Source organism: Nelumbo nucifera, chromosome 1, assembly GCF_055504915.1.
Source record: "Nelumbo nucifera cultivar China Antique chromosome 1, China Antique-T2T, whole genome shotgun sequence".
In the NCBI taxonomy this organism is placed as follows: Eukaryota; Viridiplantae; Streptophyta; class Magnoliopsida; order Proteales; family Nelumbonaceae; genus Nelumbo; species Nelumbo nucifera.
In genome coordinates, this window is record NC_142649.1 from 6,414,446 (window position 1) to 6,428,968 (window position 14,523).

The 14,523-nt window shown below is 38.7% G+C and overlaps 1 protein-coding gene across 9 annotated transcripts in view; it reads right to left on the reverse strand.

Moving 5' to 3' along the window:
* The window catches only part of LOC104605184 (calcium-dependent protein kinase 8-like), a 92,420-nt gene that overhangs the window by 51,049 nt on the left and 26,848 nt on the right, over nucleotides 1-14,523 (reverse strand). For all 9 annotated transcript variants that reach the window (XR_016083908.1, XR_016084360.1, XR_016084292.1 and 6 more), the window contains 3 exons: nucleotides 1,995-2,118; nucleotides 1,730-1,873; nucleotides 1,394-1,546 (listed from right to left, as the gene is read on the reverse strand). Coding sequence is in view for 5 of the 9 variants with exons in the window: in XM_088900405.1 (XP_088756531.1) it covers nucleotides 1,394-1,546; nucleotides 1,730-1,873; nucleotides 1,995-2,118 (421 nt within the window). In the remaining 4 variants the exon portion in view is untranslated. The remainder of the gene's footprint in view (nucleotides 1-1,393; nucleotides 1,547-1,729; nucleotides 1,874-1,994; nucleotides 2,119-14,523) is intronic.

Here is a 14,523-nt window from a genome sequence, read left to right on the forward strand (position 1 = left end):
CTTTTATTGCCTCAGAGCAACAATTAGCAGATGTTTTGACCAAGCGTGTGTCCCCAAGGCAAAGTTACAACATTGTGTAAGCAACCTGGGCATGATTGATATCTATGCTCAGCTTGAAGGGGAGTGTAGAGAGAATGGGCCGAATGGGCCTTAATTTCTTTATTTTTCTTAAAGTAATGTTTATGACTTGTGTTGGTAGATAGAGGGCCTTAGTTATGGACCTATTTTTTCTTTTTTCTTTTTTGTTGTTTTATTGTTGTCTATAGTGATGGATGCCCTACTAAGGGCACTAATGTAATTGTCCTTATTTTTTATAACAAAAGAATAAAAGAGATCATTGGGGATTGAAGATTGGTTTGAACTCTCTCTTCTTCCTTCCCTTTCTTCCATCTTCTTCCCCCTTTACTTTTCTCTCTCCCGTCTTCTTCTCTTCTGTTTTTCTTTTCTTTATTTTAGACTATTGTAGGTAGGATCTACAACTCTGTCTTCTCACCTATTCTTGAAATCTCCTGTAAAGTGGGTCCAAATATTACTCCATCCAGAGCAACAAAGTCCTCCAATTTCATCCTTGGCACTATTGTGTCACAACTCTCTTTCATGTCTGAAAGAGAAAGGGTAGGGGTTGGTTTAACATCACTGCTGTCTTGCCCAAATAGAATCTCTGTATTTAAATCATCAAGCATTGCATCACTCACTCCTTTTATAAAAGTTTATATATATATATATAATTTAAAAAGTAACTAATGTTTTATTTTTCATTCCTTTCTTTATTTCAAATATAAAGTGAAATCGGATTAAATCCAAACCCAATCCAAGTCCGATAGGATTCAAATCCAATCTGATTGGATTTCAGATCAAATTCAGATTGAAGATTTCAATTAATCGGATCAGATTCCGATATTGCCGAATCCAATCCAAATCTGCCCTGATTACAGTGTTACTTTTAGGGGACATACGGTTTGAAGAGGTCTTCGCATTCAGTTTGTCCACCATATTCGAATCAAGTTGATGGATTAACCCCTGCTGAAGCTAAAAATCTCATATAGCTTCAGTTAGATCCTCTTTTGAACAACTTTATTAGTATTATTTCCTGACTTCTTGATTATCTTGTAAGAAAGAATTGGTGAAATTCAAATTTTCTAATTGGAAGATTCCAAAACATGGTTTGAAGTCAAAAGATGGAAGATACCCATTGAATAGCAGAAAACTATCAAGCTATTATGTATTTAATTCTATCAGAATTGTTTTCTTTAAAATTTACAAATTTATCCAAATTTTATAGGATAATGTTATGTTAATAAAATTTGAAATAACTATAAAATAATTTCAACAAATAAATTCATCAATGACCTGTTTTAATAGAAGATTGCATGCTACTAGTAGGAGGGAATACCAAGAACTTCTTTAACTGTCAATCGGCAGTACGGATTTGGATCGAGCATGCCTCTTACAAGGTCTTTTGCATCTTCAGAAACCTTTGGCCAAGGATCTCTAATAAAATCTATATCCGATCGGACAATTGCCTGTGCAACTCCTTCTTCAGTTTCTGTACTAATACAACAAAAGCCCGCTCATTAGAAACCACTGAAGAATATTCGCAGATGATGTTTTGGACAAACTGAAGTTTCAAATATTGTGTCTGAAATAAAATAGGATCAAAAGCTTCATGTCTGAACTCAGTGATTTGTAACATGAAATTCAGCAACGATACCAATAAAAAGTAATTCACCTGCCCAGAAAGGTGGAACTCCACACAACAAAATGTAGAGGATAACCCCTGCACTCCATATATCTACCTCTGGTCCATAATTCCGTCTGAGGACCTCCGGAGCCATATAAAATGGGCTCCCAACAATTTCATTGAAACGCTGGCCTTCAGCCAAAAATTACCAAAGATGCAGTTCAGTCATGTGAATATAAGACAAAGATATCACGGCATCATGAGAACTGAAGAAACAATAACAAAACAAGAGGAACAAAACTGAAAGATATACCAGGCTCAAAAAATATGGAAAGACCAAAATCAATTGCCCTCAGTACAGAATCTTCAGTTCTGTCTGTAAACAAGAAATTCTCAGGCTTTAAGTCCCGATGCATCACCCCATGATTGTGGCACATCTATGATAAGACAAAACATTCAGAAAAACTAAGACATCTAAAATTGATATTCAAAGTTTCAAACAAACAGAAGAAAACCTTTGAGAAAAAATATATCGCCCACAATTATAACTGAAGGGGTGAACTAGGCATTAAGCATTTATAATGAAATAAAATAATCTAAAGCTGGAATTTTGCTCTTCAAATTTGTCCAAACATGAAAAATTCTTGCATGAACAAGAAGCAATGAGGTAGATGTAAATCCCACCTGTAATAATCTGAAATAAAGTAGAAAAGAAGAAGATAGAAGAGAAGAAAAAATAGAGGAAGAAGATAGAAGAAAAGGAAGAAAGGAAGAGTCAATCGAACCTCTCTCCAGTCCCCCCACTACTGTATTTTTTCTTTGATTGTAAAAGGAACACAATTACATGAATAAGTAAACAATAATAAACTATAGCCAATTTGGCCCATCATCTCTACACTCCCCCTCAAGCTGAGCATAGATATCAATCATGCCCAACTTGCTTACATAATGTTGTAACTTTGCCTTACGGACAACCTTGGTCAGAATATTTGCTAACTATTGCTCTGAGGCAATGAAAGGAAGACAGACTTCTCTAGAAGCCACTTTTCTCTTATAAAATGCCGGTCTAGTTCAATGTGTTTTGTCTTATCATGTTGAACTAAATTGTGAGCTATGTTAACTATAGAACCTAGTTATCACAATACAACATTAATTGAAATATCTAGTCGTGTCATGCAAAGGTATAACAACTTCCCCAAAAGTCTCTAGAAGACTCCTCTATGGTTGGCATCAATAGGTGTAGAGGCCATAAAGGGATTTCTTCAATTTGCACACCTTACCCTTATAAAACTATTCAATTATGTCCCCATTTAAGAAGCCATTCTTAACATCAAACTGATATTACAAACATGTTAGACAGTTATGCCCTTAGCTCCAATCAGATTGATGTACCTTTTGACATTTATTGTAAATGAATAAAGTACATAATTGATTCATGTCATTATGGTGTGTTTCTGTGTAATACCCTTAAACTGGACACTTATGAGACTCGTGTTAGTTTAGAATCTTCACAGCCGTTAGATGGATCTAAGGAGATTTATCCTACCAAGGCTGACACTAATGTACCGCCAAGTTGGTTGGGAAGCTTGTCTCAGCTGCCAGGATGAGACTTAAGATACGTGCAGTGTGGGTTTTCTTGAAACCTTGAACTGGACCAAAATTCCAGTATTGCCCTGGACCTTGGAGATAGATGGGCAAAACTGGAATGTAACAATTGACCCCTAGACTCGATTATGGTACTACACTAGGTGTCGGATTGGGCTGTCTTTGATATGCCAATCAGTGAGATCCTTAGAGGGGGTAAAAAACTGGGTATGTTGGGACAGTCTGAGAATTCACCTGAGTGGGTGATCATAGTGACAGAATCAGCCCCTTTGTCGGACAAAGTGAATGGTCGGGGAATGCACTCTCTCTAATGGAAACCTAAACTGCCGGCAATTGATTTCAACCGTTGAAATTTGTTTTTGCAAAATATATTTATATAAAGATATACATATATATATTATGGTTTCAAAATGTTTGCAATTTGTTTTAATTCCCAGGATCCATGTGAGTAGAGAGTGCAGCATTGTTCCTTGCAGCCGAGGGAGAGGTCCTCTCTTGTCGGGCAGTGTTTGACCATTATGGGCTAAGAGGTTAAGTGTAAGACCATTGAGGGTAATACCTGATGGGCTAATCTTGCATCTGCTCATAGTCCTTGGGTTTTCATAAGGTGGTTGGACCCAAGGACCATTTAGTGTAAATGTTGGACCCATTAAGAGTCCATAGTGATGGGCTCATGGGTTCACTGTCTCCTACAGTGAATTCGATCAGGCCTTGTAACAAAGGATGGGCTGAACCCATGTGGCTGATGTGTAGATCAATGTTTGGGTCCCACACCATACAAAGAGAGCCAACTTGGCAACAGGTTAAAAGGTTAAGTGAGCACATAAGCTTAATGGGCCTAAAGCCCAATTCGAACTGGGTTAATTAGATTAATTAAATAGGGGTGGATCTGGGTTTGGATCAGTAGATAAGGATAAGAAGATAAGTCTTATCCACTTAATGAGTCTAGATCTAAATAAAGATTTGGATCAGAAAACTCCTAATTTGATTAGGATTAAGCTGATCTTAAACTGCAGATAAAATAAGGGATTATCCTTATCACTTAAAGAGTCCAGATCCAAATAAACATTTGGATCAAGAAACTCCTAATCAGATTAGGAGGTTGCCTCTTTAAGGCTATAAATAAGAGTGCAGAGCGGACATGCAAAACATACCAAACAAGACACAGCAAACTGCAGAGTTCTTCCCTGTTCTTGTCGCCCCTATCCAGTTCGATCTCCACTTGTGGGAGTGATCAAGAATTGTTCTTGATATTGCTTCTTGGTAGAAGAAGCAATCTGAAGTCGTGCTCACCAGCCCTCTACTCCATTCTTGCTGAAGAATTTGGTTCTTGCTGAAGAGTTGTCCTGCTGATCCTGCTTCACCACACACTGTGTCATCTTCAGTGGAAGCGGGTTTTGGTTATCTCCTTGGGCGTGAACACCTTCATTGGGAGTTACTGCTACTTCGTATCAGGTATACCCCTCTCCTCCCTTTTGGTTTCAGATCTGGTCCGGTTTGGTTCAAGATTGATCCTTGAAAATGCAGTTTTCTAAAATAGAGAATGCGATTCCCAGATGGGAGAGAGAAATTTTTGAAATTTCGCCCAACCTTCCTGCAGGGTTCGGCCATCCATATGATGGATCTCTCATCCCTTCAAAACAGTCATAACTCACTGCCAAGGACAATAAAACTCTTTTCTTGAAGGGTAAAGAAAAACTCATTAAAATAAAAAAGAGAATACAAAGGGAAAGATAACAAGAAATCACCCAAGAGAAAAGACAAAACTAATTAGACAGATACTCCCAAAGACATTGACATACAAAAACATTCAAAACAAAGAGAATACTCCAAAATGAACACTTGAACCCTGCTTCCTTTTCCATACCTGAAGATTACGAAACCCCATCGATCTTCCTTTCTTCTTTTAATTTTGTTTGGGGAAAATCTATGATGCAGAAAAGGTGGGAAGAGTTTTGACCAATCAAAACCCACCCATGAATTTTGATAAATAACACCTGATTGGCTACCACGTTTATGATTCCAGTTGACTGGTCAGAAATTTTTAGATATCATATCTTTTCCATATCATAGTCGAACCCTTTTGTTTGAGGAGATTTTGTTCAGACTCCTCCGCCTGAAACCTTGTGAACATTTAAAACAAAAAGTACTCCTTCTGTTACATTTTAAACCCAACATTCCAGGTGGACTTTTGGGCTTTCGAAATTTGGCCCTAGAGAAACTAACGGGCTGCTCCTCATACAGATTCAAAGATATCTGATTACTTTCCTTGTCAGGCAGCATCCCTTTTAGCTCTTGAACTGCCAAGTTTCCTTCACTTTCAGCCTTCCCTCCATCAACATTAAAGTTTGAATCACATAGGCCACCCTTTTTTAATTGTTCCAACATCGAGTGATCCCCACCTTTCAAAGCCTCTTTCGAAATCTCCCCCAATTCGCCCCTCGTCACCTTCCCAAAATATCGAAAGTGGATCAGCCCCAACTCACCAACCACACTTTCATCATTAGCTTGATTTATTCTAGAAGCACCCTCTCCATCAACCTCTGGTTCTTCCTTAGCTTGGAGCATGTTCGACTTCTGCAACTTCAAACTAGTTGAATGAGAAGAAGTGCTCCACTCCTCCCTCTACAAATCCATATTGTCTAACAACTACCAGGGTAGGACCCTTCCACCACCACTCTTACATCATACGGTTCTCCTCCAAAATAGAGCAACAAAGAAGTTGGAAAAAGATGGATTTCCACCACCTCAATAAGGATACGAGCAGAGACGAGGTTCTTCCAGTCAATGGTCCTTGAATCAATGAACCTAAAACTGCCACAAGCATCTCCAACCGCCCTGAAAGTTTGAAAACACCAGACATGCAACAGAATGTCATAGACATTTATCCAAACGAAACTTGAAAGCCCCAAGTTTCTTAAAATCTCTACGAGAGGGTTTCATCTCCCCAACCTTAATTCTGGATAATGATGCTTTTCTTGATCGTGATTAAGAATATCAAGAGCTTCAGCTTCACAACTAAAGGAAAAAAGGAAGAATCCCGCATTGAGTCCCCTCACCTAGAAGTGATTGCTTGGTTTCCATTCAATGATTGCCCAAGTCCGCACACTGAGGTCATTTTGGCAACTGGGAGAAAGTCTCCAAATAAAAAAATCCATACACCTATGTATAACCCTTGGCAACTAGTCGGGCCTTATACCTCTCAGCGATACCGTCAACATGATACTTGATGGTGAACACCCACTTACATCCCACTAGTTCCTCCCCATAAAGCAAAACTAATATCCCATGTATTATTTCTATGAAGTGCTTCTATTTCAGTTCTCATAGCCTCCCTCCATTCTAGCTTAGACAAGGCCTTTTATATTGACTTGGGTATAGGTTAAGAATCAATAGAGGCTAGCAAAGAATAATATGATGGTGACGACAAGCCATAAGAAAGGTGTTTGGAGATAGTGTGTTGTACATTTTCTCTTACCTTAATCCCAACTATAGGTAGGTCTAAGTCTAGGAAGGAAGGTGCTAGAGCAGGTGGTAAACAACATACTCTTCGGGTGATGGGAGTGTCTTTGGCTCAATTGTAGATGGGGGAACAACTTGTTCATGTCATAACCTTTGTGTTTGGTACCACCTCTAAACAATAGGATGAGTAGTGAAACTAGATGACTAGTAAGTAGAGAAGGAGCAGGAATAAGAGAATTGGGAGATGAGGAGACCACCAACAAGACAAAAGAAACTATAGAAGATTCAACCCCAAGGTCAACAAGAGATGGCAAAGGAAGTGGTGAAGCAAACAACTCTATAAAATGCTCCCCCTCAGGAGAATGACCATAAAAATGAACTCAACAAAGGTGATTGTTAGACAGTGTATGCCCTTAGCTCCAATCGGATTGATGTACATTATGACATTTATTGTAAATGAATAAAGTACATATTTGATTCATGTTATTGTGGTGTGTTTCTGTGTAATACCCTTAAACTGGACACATAATGAGACTCGTGTTAGTTTAGAATGTTCACAGCTGTTGGATAAGTCTGGGGAGATTTATCCTACTAAGGTTGATACTGGTGTGCCGCCAAGTGTTGGGGTGGCCTGCCTCAGCTGCCAGGGTGAGACCCGAGGTACATGCAGTGTAGGTTTACTTGAAACCCTAAACCAGACCAGATTTCCAGTATTGCCCTGGACCTTGGTGATTAGTGGGCAAAATTGGAAAGTTACACCTGACCCCTAGACTAGATTATGATACTACACTAGGTGTTGGATTGGGTTGTCTTTGATATGCCAATCAGTGAGATCCTTAGCGGGGGTCGAAACCTGGGTATGTTGGGACAGTCCGAGAATTCATCTAAGTGGGTGATCATAGTGACAGGATCAGCCCCTTTGTCGGACAAAGGTAATGATCGGGGGTGCACTCTCTCTGATGGAAATCAAGACTACCGGCAGCCGATTTCAATCATTGAAATTTGTTTTGCAAAATATATTTTATATACGGATATAAATATATATTATGATTTCAAAATTGTTTGCAAAAGGTTTTAATTCCCGGGATCCATGTGAGTAGAGAGTGCAGCACTGTTCCTTGCAGCCGAGGGAGAGGTCCTCTCTTGTCGGGCAGTGTATGATCATTATGGGCTGAGAGGTTAAGTGTAAGACCATTGAGGGTAATACCTGATGGGCTAATCTTGCATCTACCCACAGTCCCTGGGTTTTTATAAGGTGGCTTGGCCCAGGGACGACTTACTGTAAGTGTTGGGCCCATTAAGAGTCCATGTGATGGGCTTCAAGGGGTTCACTGTCTTTTCAGTGAATTCGGCCAGGCCTTGTAACAGAGGCTGGGCTGAACCCATGTGGCTGATGTGTAGATCAATGTTTGGGTCCCACGCCATACAAAGAAGCCCAACTGGGTAATAGTTTGGAAGCAGTTCGAGCACTTAGACTTCATGGGCCTAAAAGCCCATTTCGAACTGGGCTGATATGATCAGTTAAATAAAGGGGTGGATCTGGGATTAAATCAGCAGATTGGATAGGGTCTTACCCTATCCACTCAGAGAGTCCAGATCTGAATACAGATTCAGATCTGGAAACCTCCTAATGAGATTAGAAGAGAGCTGATCTAATCTGTAGATAAGATAAGGGCTTATCCTTATCTCTTAAAGAAGACTCCTAATCCAAATACAGATTTAGAATAGGAAACTCCTAATGAGATTAGGAGCTCTCTTTAATGCTATAAAAGGAGGAGGGGGCGAACCATTCATCCCATCCCAGAAATCTCAGAGGTACAAGATCTCAGAGCACAGAGAGAAGTCGAATACAGTGTGACTGCGCCTTCTCCCTGCGTTCTCCTCCTGCCGCCGTACTACCAGTTCGTTCTCCAGTTTTGTAGGAGTGATCAAGATCAGTTCTTGATATCAGTCTTTGGAGAAAAACTAATTTGAAGTTGTGCTCACTGCCTCCATCGAATTCTTGTGAAGGGTTCGGTTCTTGGGAAGGACACTGCTGATTCTGCTCCACCCTACACTGTGTCATCTTCAGTGGGAGTAGTCTTTGGAGATTTTCTTTGGGCGTGAACACCTTCATTGGGAGATACTATTTCTTCGTATCAGGTATATCCCTCTCCTTCCTTTTGGTTCAGATCTGGTCCGATTCTTGGTTCAAGATTGATCCTTGAAAAATGCAGTTTTTCTAAAACAGGGAATGCGATTCCCACATGGGAGAGAGAGAAATTTTTGAAATTTCGCCCTACCTTCCTACAGGATTCGGCCATCCATATGATGGATCTCTCATCCCTTCAGTGACAACCATTGAAACCATGGAAACAAAATGGGAGCCACTAGTGGGATCAAAACAACAATAACCCTTTTGTGTGGAGGCATACCCTAAGAAAATACACTTTTGAACCTTGGGTTCAAATTTATGACTCTTAGAGCTGGGAACATGGACATAACATGTACAATCAAAGACACACAAAGGAATAAGAAACACCTTCGAAAAAATACGCAAAGCACAAAGTACATAAAATACTTTTACTTTGGTATTCAAGCTTCGCAAACCATTTGGGTAAAAGAATTTTGAAAAGTATTCTTTCCAAAACAGAAGTACCATTTTCTGTTTGGCAAAAGCACATCCATTCATGCTTTTGGTGATGGTTTCCAGTGGTTTCGCAATCTAAGACTGGCAACAGCAGTCCGACTCTAGTGGTATCGAGTAGAGGTAAAGCCGACAGCTTTATCGAAGGGTGATCACACATGACCCGCCTTTCACACAAAACGGAAGCACCAAAGTATGAAAAGCTGACTTTGTGCTTTTGGTGTTTTTCATACTTTCAAAAAGTATGAAAGCAAAAGTATAAAGTACATGAAACAAACGCTGTATAGTGCTTATGTACTTTTGTGCTTTCAAAAGTATGAAAGTACTTTATAAAAGTCTATCCAAACAGGGCCTTAAACAATGGTTGTTCTTACTAAATACTTCCATTTTAGCTCTCACTTTATCCCTCCATTCTAGTTTAGATAATGCGTTTAGCAAATTTTTGGGTATGGGCTAAGAGGAAGCAAAGACTAAAAAGGAATAAAAAGAGATAGATAACAAGCCATAAGAAAGGTGCTTAGAGATACAATGTACAGTACACTTGCGTTCACCTTCTCTTATGACAATGGGAAGTTCAAGGTCTAAAGAATTAGATCAGAGGAATAAACAATTAGATCCTAAGAAGAAGAAAGAACTGGAGAATTGGGAATAGGAGATGATTCACTAGAGATGTCACAAGGGTTAGGAGCTAGAAGAGGAATATCAAAAAGAGGAGACTTCTCCCATAAGAAGGAACTGACTTAGCAAATGTGACATCCATGAAAATAAACCGGGTGCCTCTTAAGAGGATCATAACAATAGTTACCCTTTTATGTGGAGACATACCCAAGGAAGATACGTTTCCTTAACTTGGGTTTAGATTTGTGCCTCTGTGAATTGGGAATATACATATATACAACCAAACACTCTGAGAGGGATAGAGAATATGTCCTCATAAGGAAAAAGAAGACTAAAAGGAGATTTGAACCCAAGAAGCTGTGAAGGTGAACAATTAATCAAATAAGCTTCTATAAGAACATCTCCCCAGTATTTTTTTTTCTTTTTTTGATGGAAACAAAATGCTTTTTGAGGGGTGTGAGAGGACAAGAGCTTTGATGAATAACTCCAAAGTTATCAAGATAAGCAGAGAGGCCCTTCTCAAAATACTTAGCATTATCAGATCGGAAATCGGAATACCTTGATACAGGTTTTAAATTGAGTAAGAACAACTTGATGAATTAACTTTGGGACCTTATCATGAGAACACATCAAGTATATCCATGTATATCAAGAAAAATCATCAATAAACAAAATGAAATATTTATAACCCCCCCCCCAATAAAGTATATGGTATGGCCCTCATACATCAAAGTGCACAATACCAAAAGAAAATTTAGATCTTTTATTACTTAAGGGATAAGAATTTCTACAATGCTTTGACAATTGATATGGTTCAAACTAAAGACTAGAAGGACTAACACTTTTAAACAATTCAGGAATTAAAAGACATAAAGAAAAGGATAAATGTCCTAAACAAAAATGAAATAACAAAATTCTATGAGAAGATTCAGACATAGTTGACTCCAAAGCCACCCTTTGTGATGATAATCGGTCCTTCTTAGGCACATCAAACAAGTAAATCCCATTCATCTCATGGCCACTCCCAATCACCTTCTGAGACTTCCAGGTCCTGGAAAACCTAATGTGTCGGAAAGAAGGTTATACAATTCAAAGATTTAGCCAAAATATTAAAAGAAAGAAGGTCGGTATTAAGCTTAGGTACATGGAGGAAAGAATGTAGGTTAAGGGTCTCAATGGTTATAATGTCTTCCTTTCTAGAAATAGGAGCTATTGAGCCATCGGCAAGGGAAATCCTGTCTAGGTAAAAGCTAATAGAAACTCAAGGATATTCATAGAAAGGGAGAGGAGTATTGGGAACTTAATAGAGCTGATCCATATAAGAGTGGCACAATGGCTGAAATCCTTTGACCTATTCACAGACTTTACCTTGGATGATCTGTTGGGAAGCTGGAAAGAGATAGCAAATTCTGCCCATATTAAGAGGGTCACAAGTCCTTCTTGGATCCCTCCCCCTGCTGGTTTCATAAAACTGAATTTTGATGGCAGTAGCACTGGGAATCCAAGGCAGCCAGGTATTGGGGAAGTTTTCAGAAATGAGGAACATGCTTTAGCTCTGTCCTATGGCCCAATTGGAGAGAGTGGCTCTCTCATGGCTGAGATATATGCGGCCATGGAGAGAATCCAAAGAGCAAGCAACTTGAACATTAGGAGGCTGATTATTGAAGGTGATTTGGAGCTGGTGGTATGATGGTTAAAGGAAGATAAGAACTGCTAATTCTTTTGCTGATGGGCTAGCTAAGCAAAGGGTGAATAGGGATTCCTTGTTTTGGGCTTATTTCTAATTATGTTTTTTTTCTTTGCTTGTGGAAGAGTTAAGACAGTTTACCTCCCTTTGATTGTTTGTAATCTATTCCTAATTGAAATTCAATGAAGCTTCTTGTTATTGATCAAAAAAAAAAGTTAATAGGAACAAAAGATGTTAGACATGCTAATCATGTGATCAGATGCACCAAAATCAATAATACAAAGGATACAATGATTACCTGAAAAAGATGCATGATTAGCAGTGCATGAATACCTGAATTGCTTGCAGAGTTGGAACCAACTTCCATTTCCAAGTAGTTGAGTTTCCCATACTTTTCAAATTCAGCCCTCATAACTGCCAGTTGCATTAGCATTTCCACCTCTCTTATTATTTCTGAACATCACTGCCATCAAATGAGGATGCAATTTCCAACAAGTATCTCTAGTATGCTTAGGCTTCTTTCAAAAATCACATATGGCTGCATTCTCCTTATCCTCACTACCAATTGACTTCATACCAGCATTAGCAAAATGATCAATAAAAGAATATGAAGATGCACTTATAGAGCATTCTATATGTCTCTACATTCTTGGTGCTCTCCCACACAATAGTTTCAAGTAGATCAATCTCTTGCTGTAAGGATTTCAACATAGAATGGAATACTACTAGAGGCCTCTTCCCCTATCTTAAATTATTGACTTCATTTTTTAGCTTGTATGCCCTTGCAACATTCATCTTCTGAGAATATATTTCAGCCACACCATCTCATATTTCTTTGAGTGTATCCATCCATAGCTAGTGCTCACTAATATGTGGTTGCATAGAATTCACAAGCCACCACATAAAATAGTATATTATAGAGGCCTTTCCCCTATCTTAAATTTAGCTTGTATGCCCTTGCAACATTCATCTTTTGAGAATATTTTTCATCTTTTGGGTTGCCCTAGCATAAATACAATAGATGGCACCACCAACCTAACTTTTTGCTCTCCAAGTGGACCATTAAGGTGGTCCACTAGCTGAAGTCATCATATCTCTTCAAGGATATTTCTGGGGGCAAGGTGATGAGGAAATGGAGGGAGGTAGCTGTTTCTTCCCTCTTTAAGGAGGTGGTCAGGCATGTTTGGTCCCCACCTCCTAGAGAATTTATTAAGCTCAACTTTGATGGCAGCAGTGAAGGTAATCTAGTTATCTAGGTCCATCTGGCATTGGAGGAGTCTTTAGGAATGAGGAGGGAAATGTCATTGCAATCTACTCAAGTCCAATTGGAATAGGGGACTCCTTGAAGGCTGAAATTCTAGCTATTGTGGAAGGAATTCAAAACTCTAAGGAGCTAAACAAGGGGTGGGAGGAAAAAATTTATTTTGGAACATGTTGTAACTGCATTTTCTGTTAGGGAGGGTTAAGAGAGTATTTCCCTTTCCCTTTTCTTTCTTTATTCTTGTACTAAATTTCTTCATAATTAATGAATTTGATTTTATTATTAATCAAAAAACTACATATAAGAGACATGACTTGAACCCTAAATATCAGAATGAATAAGTTCAAAAGGACTCAAGAGTTTTATTTTCTCTTGGAAAAACTGATACTCTATGGTCTTTACAAAACTCGAAGATTCACGCTATAAATCTTTAGCTGACTCTAAACAAGGAACTAACTACTTCAAGACAAAAGGAGATAGATGACCTACCAACGGTGCCAATCATGAGAAGTGTTGAATGCTACGCATTCTAAGAACCACCACCACCCAAATGGTACAACCCACCAACATCATACATGCCATCAATCATCCTCCCCATATTAAAATCCTGAAAAACACAAAACAATGAAAAGAATGAAACACAGCAATTTAAGGTCTTTGTTAAATTGCTTACAAACATAAGACTAAATGGGAACCTAGGAACATATAAAACTGAAGGCAAAGTTTTGGGGATAAGAGAAACATTACCAAAACCTATAATTGAAGTGGTGGTACCATCAGTTAGGGTTTAATAGTTATCTTGTTGTCTTTCACAAAGCTATATGCATTCTTGTCCCCATATGAATAGTCTTATGACCACACTGCCATGGGCAACCCAAAAGAAAATGGGAATTATTTTTTTTTATCAATAACACCAGCTTCATTAAATTAAAAGAAAAGAGGGAATATGGATACAAAAGGGGAGATAAAATATCTTAGCTCCCCAAAAACAGAAAACAAAGGGAAACAAATATACAAGTATTAAAAGATCAAAGGAAAATGTACAAGTATAACTTTTAAAGCATCCCAATCTGAGGCATGAGATGCATCCTCAAAGAGAAACAAATAAAGTTACAACTGGGCCCAAAATAACTGATCCCTATTCACCCCTTGTTTAGCCAAGTAATCTGCTAACCAATTTTCCAACCTCCTTTTCCACTGAATCTTGATTTCCATATCAGTAGACAACCAATTAAACCTCCTGATAGCCTCCCCTATAAGTCCATCTTACATTACTTGGGTATTTCAGCCACCCCACCACACTCTTAGAGTCCCCTTCAATAAGAAATTTGTTAATATTAAAATTTATAGTCATTTATACCCCTTGTAGTACTGCTTAGAACTCTGCATTGACCGAGTCACCCACCCTGCTAGTCCTCCAAATAAAGCAACGATGTGGTCATCCGCATTTCTGAACACCCCTCTATTCCTGATGGCCCCAGATTCCCAAAAAAATCTTCCACCAGAATTCAGCTCAACAAACAAACTTCCAGAGGTGTCTACACTGAAGAGATTTTGCTTGTTGAACTTTTTGATACATCTTG